At 34.9% G+C, this 15685-nt stretch overlaps 2 protein-coding genes and 1 non-coding gene across 7 annotated transcripts; 2 read left to right on the plus strand and 1 right to left on the minus strand.

The window, feature by feature from the left end:
- Nucleotides 1–1565: 1565 nt before the first annotated feature.
- LOC110787666 (uncharacterized) lies at nt 1566–7305 on the minus strand. Of its 5 annotated transcripts, none has more exons than XR_008928557.1 (6): nt 7179–7305; nt 5239–6407; nt 5090–5148; nt 3337–4495; nt 2941–3062; nt 1566–2163 (listed from the first exon to the last, which is right to left on the minus strand). XR_008928557.1 is itself a non-coding variant. In XM_056837934.1 (4 exons), exons 2-4 carry the CDS (start codon nt 5305–5307, stop codon nt 3676–3678), a joined length of 948 nt encoding a protein of 315 aa, XP_056693912.1. In that variant the 5' UTR covers nt 5308–6407; nt 7179–7305; the 3' UTR covers nt 1566–3675. The 5 variants fall into 5 exon arrangements, 1 of the variants encoding a protein (XP_056693912.1); XR_008928559.1 differs by having other exon boundaries at nt 7087–7208; XR_008928556.1 differs by having other exon boundaries at nt 2941–4495.
- A 2146-nt stretch (nt 7306–9451) lies between these two features.
- LOC110783651 (RHOMBOID-like protein 8) lies at nt 9452–13259 on the plus strand. Its single transcript, XM_021988322.2, has 6 exons — nt 9452–10005; nt 10998–11161; nt 11595–11758; nt 11863–12125; nt 12217–12343; nt 12879–13259. Exons 1-6 carry the CDS (start codon nt 9719–9721, stop codon nt 12999–13001), a joined length of 1128 nt encoding a protein of 375 aa, XP_021844014.1. The 5' UTR covers nt 9452–9718; the 3' UTR covers nt 13002–13259.
- A 626-nt stretch (nt 13260–13885) lies between these two features.
- On the plus strand, nt 13886–13958 carry TRNAR-UCU (transfer RNA arginine (anticodon UCU)). The gene has a single exon. It is a non-coding gene; the product is annotated as a tRNA-Arg (tRNA).
- The last annotated feature ends 1727 nt before the right edge of the window (nt 13959–15685 follow it).

Consider the following 15685-nt stretch of genomic DNA (forward strand, 5'->3'; position numbering starts at 1 on the left):
AAGAAATAATTCACTATCTTTCAATCTATTTACTTTTTCAATATAACAATAATCGATACTGTATTTTAAAGTTCAATCTAAAATTATGTGTCATGATAAGGAGACACTCTAAATTGAAATGGGGAAGTAGGCTCAAAAATGACTGGATGTATGATTCTAAACTCATGTCGATGAATGTATTAAAATTGTAATTGGAATTTAACTATTGAGATATCTTTGAGATAACAATTGTGTTCGTAATAATTTTAGATGCGAGTTAAAAAAACTCGATACCCTATTAACTAGATACAAGTTTAAAACTCGATCGATACATGTACTAGTCACTAGAAGTCCAGTAATATCTCTAAAAAAAAAAAGAATAATCCTCTCCAATCTACTATATATTTCACTTCTTCTATGAAATTTACCTTGATTCACTTTGTATTACACTCTAAAGTTCATTTCGCAATTTGGATTATACATTCGGGTGCACAGTGCTCATTGTGCACCCTGTTGAACATTTATTGAAAATCTAAAGAACATTGTGAATAATTTCAATGTACATGTACTAGTGAAATATTAAGCTATATGTTCTATAGATGTGAACTATGTTCATTGGCTATATGTTCTTTGGATATGAACAATATGTTCTTTGTATTTGAACTATATGTTCATTTAAAAACATGGTGAACAATGAGCACTGTGCACCCGGGTGCATAAACCATATTTTGGTTCATTTCAACCGTTTCTTGTACAAAACTCATTTTGGCACAATTTGGTGTGTTATAACTTATAACCTTCAGTTTTGAATTATGGGGCCCAGAGAGGTTAAAGGCCGAATGCTTCACCAAGACCCCATAAGACCCCTAAAGATTATTGGGTGGTTAAAACTATCTGTTATAGCTCTGAAATATCATTCTAGTCGGATTTTTTTGTACAAAACTCACTTTGGCCGATTTTGTTTATTGTAAGGGTTTTCATGTGAGGAGGCGTGATAGAGTATACAACTAGGGGCTTTAACCATCAGGTTGATCTTTTGGTTGACTTGGTCCTTTGACGATAAAAATCCATGCATACAAATTATGCTTGCCTCACTCAAACTGAAGCAATTTGCACCTTTCTTCCAGTTTGCCTACCTCATACTGAAGCAATAAAAACTGGACTTGCAGATCAAACTGGTTAAACTGGACTTCTATATATGATGTACTCAAACTGGTAAAACTGGCTTATTTGTGAACAAAATGAGCACAATCAAGACAGCATCAATCTCCTCAAAATTTGGCTATCAATCAACAATGTTGTTCAACATTCAGTTCTTTACAGAAACAAAAAAAAAAACACCAACAGTGTGTATAAAAGTTTTTCATCTTCACCATTAACCAAAAAAAGTGTGTGTATACACAGTTACCTCCTAAACAATCGCAACATAACCGGTCGTTAAGTGCAGCAGCAGTAACAATCTGTGCACAGTATCAGTTTTATTATAGTAAAATACTGTAAAGCAAAAAAAAGAAAAAAATAGTAAAGAACGAATTCAGGCCTGCTTATTTGTGAACAAAATAAGCATAATCAAGACAGCAGCAATCTCCTCAAAATTTGGCTATCAATCAACAATGTTGTTCAAGATTCAATTCTTTACAGAAACAACAAAACTAACAGTGTGTATAGAAGTTTTTCATCTCCAGCATTAACAACAAAAAAAGTGTGTGTGTGTATACACATTTATCTGCTAAAAATGATCGCAACATAACCAGTTGTTAACTTGTTATGTGCAGCAGCAGTAACAATCTCTGCACAGTTATCAGTTTTATTACTGCAAAAAAGAAAAACATTACTGCAAATGAGTGCTAATCATGGGTTTGAACACCATTTACCACAAGTTTACGGGCTTTTCCGACGCCACAAATTTTGCATTGAAGATCTGTGAGAACACTAGTCAACTGCGAAAGCCAGGAAGTGAGTAGACTGTAGACATGAACTTCCTGAACCTCTTCTTATACTCTTCTGGTGAGATAATGGTTGGTGAAACATTCTTGGGAACAAGGGATGACTTCACCCATGTCTCTAATTGTTTGGCACAGGTGTACAGTGTACTCTGTTAGATAATTTATAATCCCGCATACTAGCTCCCCGCTTTTCCTATCAACCCCTACCAGTAAAAGAATAATCCACGACTTCGATACTCTGCCACGAAAGGAAGAATAAAGGGTACACACCATTAAGTTATAATCCCTAAATATCAGTGAACAGAGTTTTTAAAGTAAAATTCAGTAACTGGATACGTGGAAAAAATCACTAGAGAATCAGCAAAAACCAGTTATAGTCAGTGAAATACAGTTTTATTTATCAGTAAAGTATAATGCATGACTTCCGATACTCTGCCACGAAAGGAAGAAGAATGAATGATCAGAAACCAAAGGGTGCACAACTATTAGGTCCTTCTCTTAGTCTTGAAAAAATTAATGCTCAATAAAATTAAGTTATAATCCCTAAATATCAATAAACAGACCTTTTTTGGCAATTAAACATGAGATTTATTACCAAAGGATAAGAAATCAACTGTACATACAAAAACACCCAAACAAAAGAAAAGCTTCAAGTTTAACACATACAAACACATCTAAACAGAAAAAAGTTGTTCAACTTAAGATTTTTCTTAAAATTTTAAATTCATGTACTAAATGGTACTCCGTAGTTGGGTCAGCTTGACGGAATGAAGTGGGACGGGAGGGGATGGAGCGGAGCGGGTCCAACACAAAATCCACAGCCGCACCCCTCACCCATAGCGGGTACAATTTTTATACCCATCAGGCCATTACCGGCCAAACCTCCCCCCATCCCCGCCTACTTGGGCGGATGTGGGGTGGGTCTCCAATGAAACCCACCCCACTGACATCCGTGTCACATCATGATAGTAAGTAAACAGCAGTAGATGATACCATGCAGATCACAGAAACTTACACTGAGAAATGATGTGTCATTCCAGACACTACGTTCTAGGAGTTTCTTAGCTTTCATGCCAATATATAAAGGAGATGATGAACTCATGTCATTGACAAAGTTTTGGTCCAAAAGAACTTCCCCTGCACCATTAGCAGTCGTGAAACAACCATACAATGTACCCTTTAAATTATACTGGGGATTCCTAATAGTAACATGCAAGTATGGAAGCAAAGATCAAAAGATGTCCATGCACAAGGCAACCTATTCACATCCAAATTTCCAACAAATTAAAATAAATAAAAAACTCTGCATAAATCCTAAATCCGATCCTTAAACCTAAACTGAAGAAAACAATGATGAAACTAAGAGAAATTGACATAAAACGACTGATGGAGATGATAAGATTTCACATACCTCACCATTCTCGCTGCAAGGAAGCCCTGGCAGAGGAGAGAACGCAATAGTGTAGGTGGAGAGAGAAAACATCTTGGTTGTAGGAGAAGAGGGAGGAAAGCTTAGCAACAAAAGCAAAAATAAAACCAAAACCAAAAGAACAAAGCAAGAAAGGCAAAGAAGATACGTAGTATTTTACTATTGATAGGAAAAAAATGCAAAAGAAAAAAAAGGCAAATGAGGGTAAAACCATCAATACACTCTTGCTTCTATAAGTGTTAAATAAGGGGGGAAAGATCAAGTCATTATGAACAAACAAAAATGTAAACAATGACAATGATGCAAAAAGGGAGTAACTTATCAACCCCATAAAACAAACACAGATAAACTAAAGTCAGCTCCATGAATGACTTGTTGGCTAGATTGGATAACAGGATTGAAATAATCACTTTCAAAAGCCTTAAATGTAATTTCACCCTTGAGATATTCACCACCTTTCAGATTCTTACCAATCTTACCAACTTGAATGTATATTTCCAGAACTAGTGAACCATCCTTCGGCACTGAAACAACCGGTTTTAGCAACGGTAATCTCTCGCCATCTCTTACCTCCACACAATCTTCATACAACTTACTTTTATAATATTTCTTCTCATAATATGCTTGGTATGTGTAACCACTGTACCTAGCAAAGATCTTCCCACGAATCGTGCGAGAAACACCATCATTTGATTTCAAAACTACCTTGACTCCAGCTTGAACTGCATCAGAAAATATTGTATAATGAACTGCTGCAAATCCTATTTTTCCAGGAATGATTGAACATACACGCCTGTTGTACCAAATACTAGCTTGATAGTCATTCCAATCAATCCAACCTTTGCTGATTTCAGAGCCTTGATCATTTTTCAAGATGATACTTACACCAAATTGTCCACCTATGTAGGAACTGCAAGGCTCTTGTAGGAGTAACGTGTTTCTAGAGTAACTCAACTCAGTGTACTTCTCCTTTTCTTCCTCCTTACATGAAAATAAATCATATGAATGAAATAAATCGTAACAGTGAACTAGTCCATACAGTTTCCAACATTGGTCCCGAGGCAGAGGAACAGAAATCGAAAATATCTCCACGAGACGTCGGAAGTCTGGAGAGAGCATTGGTTTAGGATCACGTACAATCCTAGAAAATCTAAGAGTTAGTTCCACAATCACTTTGTGTCTCCAACATTTATCTATAGTTCGTAAATTAAGAAAGCATACAGTACAACGTGTTACACTAAATTGATATTTTTTGTATCACAACGTGTTACAATGGGTATTGTGACTATTGTCCTTAGTTTATGGATGAGACATAGAGTTCAAAGGATAAATGATTGCAAACCAACCGGATTTAGCTTGGTTGCATGTATATGAAAGAGATCATCAAGAAAGCATACAGAACAACGCATATACTCCATCCGTCCCTAAATTATAGTCTTGTTTGACTAAAAACACGGATTTTAAGAAAAGTGGAATTAAGTGTGTGTGAAGTTGAAATGTACATTGATGATGAAAAAGTAGAATATAGTACATGTAAAAAAGAATAATGTACATGTTAAAAGGAATAAAGTACATTTTCTTTTTGTTTTGTGGTCCCAAATGAGTGTAACATGGAAATTTTTTTGTGTTCAAATAAGGAAATAGGACTATCAATTAATTCATTTCATAGAATAAAACATTGTAATTCAAGAAATCATGTTTACAAGGCAAATGAATCGGTGTAAGAAGCACTTACCTCTCAATGTTCACATCTAGAGGGTGCACTGAGCTAGGGTCATATATATCAGGAAAGTCCTATCAAAAAAAAAACCAATGAAAAAAATGAGAAGAGAGACTACACTACTACAGTAACTGGTAATGTGAAAAAAAAACAAATGCACCAACCTCCGCCATCCTATCTGGACGCTTACGACCACATATGCGTAATTCCCTAGTTGAGATGTTTGAAAACATTAAATCACCTTCACTCTCTTCCAGACTTCCACAGATGCATGTTTACGGGCAAACTGATCATGACATTCTTTGTCAAGGAAAGAATGTGCATGCGTCCAGTACACACTCACTAGGATACACCAATCCTGTCCAAAAATTTCCTTTACAATTCCCTTATAGGACATGTCTTTGACCTCAAAATCCAAAACTTGACCACTCCCAATTTTTTCACCATCTACCTCAAGGTCTACTTCAATTTTAAGGCTCCGAGAATAAGCTGGAACGGCCAACCAAGAGATCCATCGCATACCAGTAGGACTCAAATTTGCAGGATCGTAACAAGTTTCATCAAATATCACTCGTGAAATACGTTTCTTATTCCTCGCCTTACATGTAGTAGAAATTTTACCAGTCACAGTAGCCTGACACATTTCACCTTTCCGAGAGGCTTCATGCTTTTCCATTTCTTGTCTAATACGAGTTTCACGATTCTCCACAATTTAACATCTACAAAAGCATAAACAGCATATGGGAAAATTCTGTATTGCACATAGACATGTCCACCTCCACCACCCAAAGAGGTTTTAATCTTCCAACCACCTTCATTTACATCATAAACATCCATAAAGTTCAAATCGAATTCTTTCACATCATCTGCAATTACAACATCTCCACGCCTATCTTTTAAATGCATAACCAAAGAGAATTTATGCATAGAATAAGACCAATATGGGTAGTCAAAAAAGCATTCTTGAAGAAGTACGGAATCATTGTCAGATAAATAGACAGATTCTGGATTGTCAAGAGGACAGTCAAACAACAAATGTTCATTATTTTCCTCATCCACAATTTTAATGTGACCATAAACTTCAATCCATGCACTCTCATTTTCATCCTCAAGCTTCTTAAATAAATCCTTTCTCACCGTAATGGACGATAACTCGAATATTGGTGTAGCTCTAACATGACATTTCGCAGGGTAATGGAAAGATGCTGCCCTTCGAGCCACATCGAGGTTGCGACTAAAGGAACAAGCATTAGGATCTTGCTCATTCCTTTCAACAATGTCTTTTATCCTTTGCGTCGTATATTTCCCCCAACCGGTATTTTTCGACTTCAGCCTGCCATTCATGAACCAAACATTCACACGGTGAAGCTAAAAACACAAAATTTAAGATTGTTCTAAATAGACGAAACTAAACACTAAAACGCAAGAACATAGCAACTACACAATTTTGATTATACACCCGGGTATGCAGTGCTCATTGTGCACATTGATGAACATTCATTGAACATCTATAACATGAATAATGATTTCAATGTACATGTATAAGTGAAATATTTGAACTATATATTCATTTACTATATGTTTTTTGGGTATGAACAATATGTTGTTTGTATTTGAACTACATGTTCATTTAAAAACAGGGTGCTAAAACACACAGCTAAAACACAAGCATCAACTCCAAATTTTGCTTTCAAGGTAAAGCCCTGATATTTTTTGATCATCCACACCTAATAAATTATATGTACAATCCTTAAATCAGTCATAAAGATATCAACTTTCAACTATTAGAAGGTAGAAGACACAAGTCCACAGCTAAAATACAAGGTACAAACTCTCAATTTCGTTTTTTCATCTTCAAAAAAAGAGAGATCATCTAACCCTAATCAATTTTTACGCAGCCCTAAATTGAAAAGCCCTAAATTGAAAAAAAATCGCAATTGAAAGACATCACGATTGATATATACATGAGTTCAACATCCAGAATTACAATGAAAAGAAACAATTATACTTACTCATTGAAAAAATCGCAATTGAAAGATATCACGATTGATATATGCGAGTTCAACATCCAAAATTACAATGAGAAAGAAACAATTACACTTACTCGTTTTGCGGTGATGGAAGGGGAAGCTTCACCTCACTGTCAATTAAAGAAGATCAACCTTGCTACCCTAATACTAACACAGATTCTTATTTACAAGGATTGTACAATAAATGTTATACTAACTCCGTTTCAAAAAGATCTTTACAGTTACTATTTGTACGAACTCCAATGCAATATTTAACTACAAATATATTCAATTTCGTATGTGAAAAAATTATAAAAATTTAATATTCTGAAAATATATCCCGAAACCAATCTAACAAGATCTTACATGTAACGTTTTGATGTATATAATTGGTAGAATTTACGGTCAAAGTTTTTATACTTTAGACACATTTTCCAAAGCGTAAAGAACTTTCTGAAACGGAGGTAGTATAAAAGTAAATCAAAATGTTTAAAAGTTTAAAAGTTATCCATTTTTTAATGATAAATTTTGTCATTTTAATAAAACTTATTTCTTCAAAATTACTAATAATGTATAAAATTAATCATTTAACCCTTATACGAAGTATTTATTATTGATGATGATTATTTATAGTACAACAAGATCAACCCTACTACCCTAATACTAATGCAACTACCATTAGGAAACTAGATTATTAAGTCTAATACCTCAATGCCAAAAAGTATAACTTTCCTTTTCTTTCTTTTTTTTAATCAAAGATAAGTCCCCGTTGTTTAGAGCTGAGTTGAACTGAACTGTAAAATAAGTTATGAAACTGCAGTTAAGCTAAAAAGAACAGAGCCTAAATATGACTTTCGTAATTGATACCAACTTGACTTTTAATTGCTACTGAACTAATAATTATAGAACTACAAAATATTTGCAAGAATATTTTAATTTAATTAAAGGAAATTAAACTGTATTCAAATTGGAAAATAATTTTATAGTGGGTAGAATATTGCACAAAAAAAGAGTTGAAAACAAATAAAAAAAATTGCAAGGCATAACCAGGAGATGATATGTGTCATTATTGGTGTGTCTTTTAGTATATAGTTATTGATTGATTACGTTAGAATTATAATTGATACGCACGGTTTATCCATTAGAGCTACAATTACATTAGAATTGTAGGAAATAAGTCACGTAATTATAGCTAATATCTCTTGTACATAAGCAGGTTTTTACCTAATGCAGTGATCAAGCAATTAACTTCATTCAATATTGTTAAAACTTTAGTATACATTTATCAAACGCTACTCGCTACCTTTAAAGTTTAAACGCTACTACTTTTAGTGTTTGATAAAAGCTACTCAACCGCTACTTGTACCGCTAACCGCTATCTAAATCATTAACTTGACAAGCACTTACAAATTTTACAAGTAGCGTCTTGAATAACTCAAAATGCTACTCTTTACCTCAAACGCCAACCGCAGAACACGTCACAAATCTAAATGCAAAAAGTTACATTTCCTTCACCAACTAAGGAGTAGTGGGTTTTTAAGGTTCCACACTTCGAGGTTGGAGAGGCGGCATGCTGTAATGTGTGAGCAAACACATCACAGCGCCAAATATGCACCATTTCTTTTAAAAAGAGTACCATTCATTAAAGAAAGAGTACCATTTCGTTAAACAGAGTGTCATTTCGATAAAAACATGTACCATTTCATTAAAAATAAAGTACCATTTCGATAAAAATATGTACCATTTCGATTAAAACATGTACCATTTCATTGGATTTTTGTAAAAACATAACAGACCGCGATTTTTACTTTCTCTCCACACTTCCACCCTGCATTATATGACAACCAGATATATTTCCCAAATTCTGATAGTTTCCAAGTGCGGGTCCCGAAATCTCTAAATTTTCCAAATTCTGATAGTTTCCCAAGTGCGGGTCCCGAAATCTCTAAATTTGGCCTTTAATCTTGGATTTTTTTTTCTTTTTTTGGACATAGACACGTTAGTGTTATGAATACTTCCCATGTACCCCATGAAAACTCATGACATGAGCCATACTGCGTGGTTAGAAGGTCCGATCAACTTGAACCCGGCTCGGTATCCTTACGAATTTTGTGCATAATGTTTAGACATTTGTGTTCCGAATCTGGCCGGCCCGACCCGATGTTTAAATTTTGTTGGCGGGTTTGGGCAACTTAAAACTGCATTTTTAGTTATAAAATTGTCCCGAACCGAAATAACGGTTATGGATACAGAATCGAGCCAAATTTTAACCCGACCCGATACAACGGATTACTTCTTAGATTGAGACCCGGCCCAAACCCGACACCAGGGCCTATTTCCAGTCTGGCATTTCTATTGAGTTCTTGCTGACTCCTAAATATTGATGCTTAGCAGTTAACACTCACAAACAATCATCACTCCCAGTATAATCTGCAAATTTGTTCTCAAATTTCATGCTCTGAAATCCTAACAAACCCTGAAACAAAACCCCCCCACCAACAAGCCACTCTGTAATCGACTAAACCCACAACTAATTTCATCACAGATTCTCAACCAAAACCCTATAATCAAGTGAAATCATCAACCAAAAACCCTAATTACAAGTTCAAACTCCAATACCCACAAAGGAAAATCAATGGATTTCTGGACAATGCAGGAAGCCCAGATTGATATTAAGGATTTCGACAAAAATGGCGTCGTTGAGGAACCAGCAGGGGAAAAACAGAGGATTCCATTCTTTGGGTCAATGTCGAAGAACAAGGAGACTACCTGGGTGATCTCACTCTTCGTGTTTGTTCATCTTGTTGCGTTTTTCTGCACTATGATTGTCAATAATTGCTGGAGTAAGTCGCATGGAGATTGCACTTTGATGTTCTTTCAACCTCTCTCTGAGAACCCTCTTCTTGGTCCTTCCTCTTCTGCGTTAGTCTCTTTCCTCTCTCTCAATTTTTCTGATTTTTTAGGATTCTTTTTGCGATTTCTTGAATTATTATGGTTTCTATGAACCTGTGATTCTGGGTTTATCTGCTTTTTTCCTGTTAAGTTTCTTGAATGTGTTTGTTTTCTGTTCAGTAATTCATACAAAGATGTGCTAAGTTGCTAATTTTAGAGAATGTATTTTTTTGGTTGGTTCTCATTTTAGTAGAATGTTGGTGAATTTGTTGGCTGAAGTAGATGAATTACAGAAATGATAATATGCAAAAAATTGTCCCAATCTACCAATTTGTCACTGAACTAGAAACCTGGTTACACATTCCATTTGATGTGTCAAATTTAAATTTAGAAGGCTATATCGCCGCACTGCAATTGAAGCTCATTGGATGTGGTAATTCTTGTTGTTCTTCGATGTGTGACTGAAATAATCAATGAAGCTTGTTGTTCTTCAATGTGCGACTGAAATTTAGAAGGCTGTAATGCCTATTATGTCAATGAGATTTTTGCTTAAATGTATAGCTTGGATTATCATCATATCATGTGATGGTTTAACTTTGAATTGGGTTTGGAATTCAAGTGATTTATCAATTGCAATGGCCATCAATCTAGTAAACGAGCCTTAAATATTGACTTCATTTGAGCAATATGAAGTGTGGTGTAGCAAACTAGCAATGTATAAAATACAGTATAAGCTTACCACCAACTTGTTATTGATGGTGCTATAATGCTTATTATGTCAATGATATTTCTGCTTACATGTATTATGTATAGCTTGTTTTATCATCATATCATGTGAGGGTTTAACTTTGAATTTGGGTTTGTAATTCAAGTGATTAATCAATTACAATGGCCATCAATCTAGTAAACTGAGCCTTAAATATTGACTTCATTTGAGCAATATAAAGTGTGGTGTAGCAAACTAGCAATGTATAAAATACAGTATAAGCTTACACTGTTGTGTTGTAAACGATTGGCTACAGGTTGGATCGCATGGGAGCACTCCGAAGAACATATCTGGATAACATTCATGGAGTGTGGCGCCTCTTTACCTCCCCTTTGCTACATGCTGGTGTATTTCACCTTGTTGTCAGCCTCTCCAGTTCTATCTTCATAGGGATTAATCTGGAGCAGAAATATGGACCATGTAAAATTTCTTTCTTCCTATTTCGTAGTCCTCCCCCCCCCCCCCCCCCCCCCCCCCCATAAATATGGCTGTGGGCCGGGCCGGGCCGGTCTTCAGGCTGAGCCCATGTCAAGTCCACTCCACACAGGGCTGAGCCGGGCAGAAAATTTCAAAACATGGCCCAAGCCCGGCCCAGGTCCATGACCCGTCGTGTCTAAGCCTAATTTTACTAAACATAGCTTGCCTTTTTCATGCCGGGTCTAGCCATGTCGTATCTTGTTGTGCCTTTTCCAAAAAAAATGCAGCCCAGGCCCAGCCCACGACTTCGTGCTCGGGCGTGCATTTTCGTGCCGGGGCAGGTCTCGGGCCATCCTAGCCCACAGCCCCACAGCCTTTTTTACCCCTAAGTATCCTAGAAATCAGTTCATGTTCTTTCTTTCTTTCTTATCTGCAGTGAGGACTGGAATCATCTACATTTTGTCGGCCTTAGCTGGTAGTTTGATGGCCACACTCTTTGTCCGAAACATCCCTGAGGTTTCCTCCTCTGCTGCTCTCTTTGGTTTGATTGGTGCTTCAGTATCAGGGCTTATTCGAGACTGGAAATCATATGCTGATAAGGTTCTTCTTCTTCTTCACCCTACACACATTATTCTTCTTCTTCTGCTTGATTCTTTGTTTCTGTTCTGTACTAAACTTTTTTAATGCCTGCATTTTGTGTGCAGTTTTTGGCTGTGTTCGCGCTGATCCTGGTCTTTTCCATCAATTTCGCTCTTGGAATGCTACCTTTCGTCGATAACTTCTCAAATATTGCAGGATTTAGTACTGGAATCCTTCTTGGATATATCCTGTTTTTCTCTCCACAACTTAGGAAGCCAGCTTTACACAAAGGCTTATTTGATTACGGTGTGAAGAAGTCCGTGGCATTGAAGGATAAGTTGGATAGACCCGTGTTAAGGACTGTCTGTCTTTTCTTGTTTATCGTCATGTGAGATCTTTTTTCTGATTGGTAACTTGGTGTAAACAAATCAAACACGTAAATCTTTTGATCTAATATGAGGTTCTGATTCCTAATGCAGGGTAGCTGGCCTCGTTGTAGCAGCCCTAAGCAGCATAGATGTCAACAAGTACTGCAGTTGGTGCCACTATATTGATTGTGTTCCTTCAAAAAAGTGGATTTGCGATATGAAGAATCCAGCTTGTAAGGTAAATAGTATACTCATTTAACAGAATGAAGCTAAATGTAGGGTACTTTGTAAAAAAGTTGGTATACTAATATTCTTGTTTAAAGCACTAGGTGACGCGCATAAATGCATAACTTAATTGAAACTATGCTACTTCATTTCTTCCTTGTCCTCCATAGATGGTTTTTACACAACTGGGTTTCTTCTCACTGCTAATGCTGTTTCATGATATGATCCAAAATTCGAACCACTGAAATCAAGGGGCAGCCTCACATATGCAATTTTTAGACCAAAACCCGAGCCTGACCCGAAAAAACATGTTTCAACCCGAAAAGCCTGCACCAAATTTATGGGTTTGGGGATGTTTTGTGTGATAAAGTCCGACCCGCCCGAATTTTGATCACCTCTAGTTTTAAAAACCCTAAACCCTAAACCCTAGCTGACACACAAAAATGTACAATATAATTACTTATTAGTTAGAGGATTAGATAGAAATTGCCCAAAACTTGATTGAAACTAATGCTAATGCTGTTCTATGATATGATCTGAAATTTCAGACCACGGAAATCAAGGGGCAGACAGCATTAAGGTGCTTGCGAAGTGACAACTTCAAGATCTTGCCTTTCACTGACATATCAGCTACAAGATTGAAGGAATTGTGCAGTATGATTTGCTCTTAAGGATATCATTGAAGGGAATCGCTCGTTCCAGAACCAATGTATTCTGCAGTTTTGGTTGTATATCAAGTGTGATAAACTGATGATAGGGAAATTATAGTTTTTTTGTTAGAAGTTAGAATGCATAACTACATGTAATGTCAGTATGTCCATATCCTATAGATCAATTCAATTTTGCACAGAAGCAGCAACAGTTCGATACTCGATTCTCGAGTAATAGAGTCGAATTTTTGAGGAAATGAATAGGTGTTTTCTTGTACACTGTCTCAATTTCAAATTGCAATTTCATTTTGTTCTTATAGTCTAATCTTACTGGTAATGCTATAATAATCTTACTGGCAATAGGTTACAATTTAGGATTGTTTCTGAATCCTACTGTAATAAGAAGTTTTAGAAAATTAGTACTCCATATAAAACCATGAATTTTATTCTTTTTAAAGGTAATTTAAGAAGAAAAGAAAAGACACTTGGAGAACCTCCTCAAGAGGGTGCAAACTAGAATTCTTACAACGATTTATATCTAGGTTGGGAAGGAACTTCCTCAACAAATCTATATAGAAAGAAAGTTAATTTGGGGACTCATTAACTACGTAAACGCATCATAATCTTTATAAAAAGAAAGTTATTATCAGGTAAACGAGCTCACAACCGGTTATGATTCTACAAAATTTGATCTACAACGGTTGTGACCGATTCCTTGTTTATTATCCGAGATTTTAACTCGCCTCTAATACCCAATACTCGTAGCTAAACTTTTTTTAATATAGGATAAGTTTAATTAGGGACGTATGGCTATGAAACTAAAACTAAATTCCTTATTCATTGATACTTAGCTTATTTCCAAAGAGGCTATTATATTATTAATCAGAGAATCTTTACAACAACAAGCGCTCGTGGCCTAATGGATAAGGCATTTGACTTCTAATCAAAGGATTGTGGGTTCGAGTCCCACCGAGCGTGATAAATTTTGTTTTTTCTTTGGTTTTTTGTTTATCCTATTTGGGCTATTCATAACACACAAAAACACTATCCAAGGCCCAAGCATAACATTTTTGCATGCATCACTCAGGCCCAAACATAACATATGTGCATAATAGATGGACATTAGAGCACTTTCAAGAGAAGAGGAGAAACATTCAATTGATAACTGCTGTACCCGGGTCCAGCCAGCTCTGGCTGTACCCGGGTCCAGCCAGCTCTGGCTGTACCCCCAAAAACAACGCGCTCATATTGTTTGTTCATTCTTGTCGACTGTTTGTTCTTTTTTATTGTACTGTTTGTTCATTCTTATTGTACTGTTTGTTCTTTCTTGTTGTACTGTTTGTTCTTGTTGTACTGTTTGTTCTTTCATGTTGTTTTTTAAATTCATCATAAAATTTTCATAATTGTTGTATTTTTTGTTCTTTCTTCTGGATTTTTATGTTCTTTTTTATATTGTTTGTTCTTTCTTGTTTATTTGTTTGCTTATAATAATCATATGGTTAATGTTCATAATTAAACTCTTCATTAATCTTTTATTCTTTCTTTTTGTATTGTTTGTTCTTTTTTGTTGTACTATTTGTTCTTTCTTGTTGTTTTTTAAATTCATTCATCAAACTTATTGTTGTATTGTTTGTTCTTTCATGTTGGTTTTAAAATTCATCATAAAATTGTTCATAATTGTTGTATTGTTTGTTCTTTTTTCTGGAATTTTATGTTTTTTTTTATATTGTTTGTTCTTTTTTGTTGAATTATTTTTTCTTTCTTGTTTATTTGTTTGTTCACAATAAATATACGGTTAATGTTCATAATGAAATTGTTCACTTCATTGGTCTTTTATGTTTTTACAAGCGCCTATATTGTTTATTTCCAAATAAATAAATAAATGTTCATTTCCAAAATAGTAAATATTCATTCCAAATAAATAAATATATGTTCATTTCCGAAATAGTAAATGTTCATTTTTGTAGTTTATTTCCATATAAATAAATAATTTTTCATTTCCAAAATAGTAAATGTTCATTCCAAATAAATAAATAAATGTTCATTTCCGAAATAGTAAATGTTCATTTTTGTACCAGTATTTGTTCTTTCTTGTTGTATTGTTTGTTCTTTCATGTTGGCTTTAAAATTCATCATAAAATTGTTCATAATTGTTGTATTGGTTGTTCTTTTTTCTGGAATTTTATGTTCTTTTTTATATTGTTTGTTCTTTTTTTTTGAATTATTTGTTCTTTCTTGTTTATTTGTTTGTTAACAATAAATATATGGTTAATGTTCATAATGAAATTGTTCACTTCATTGGTCTTTTATGTTTTTACAAGCGCCTCTATTGTTTATTCCCAAATAAATAATTAAATGTTCATTTCCAAAATAGTAAATGTTCATTTCAAATAAATAAATAAATGTTCATTTCCGAAATAGTAAATGTTCATTTTTGTAGTTTATTTCCAAATAAATAAATAAATGTTCATTTCCAAAATAGTAAATGTTCATTCCAAATAAATAAATAAATGTTCATTTCCGAAACAGTAAATGTTCATTTTTGTACCAGTATATTAATGTTCATTTTAAACAAGACAAAACAACATCGTTTTGGATGGGGGTACAGCCAGCTTTGGCTGTACCCGGGTATAGCCAAAAATTTGCGAGAAACATTATTTCCAAAAGAATTTCAATAACTAAGATGCATTTAAATCAATGCCTTA

This window comes from Spinacia oleracea, chromosome 2 (assembly GCF_020520425.1).
Source record: "Spinacia oleracea cultivar Varoflay chromosome 2, BTI_SOV_V1, whole genome shotgun sequence".
Lineage (NCBI taxonomy): Eukaryota > Viridiplantae > Streptophyta > Magnoliopsida > Caryophyllales > Amaranthaceae > Spinacia > Spinacia oleracea.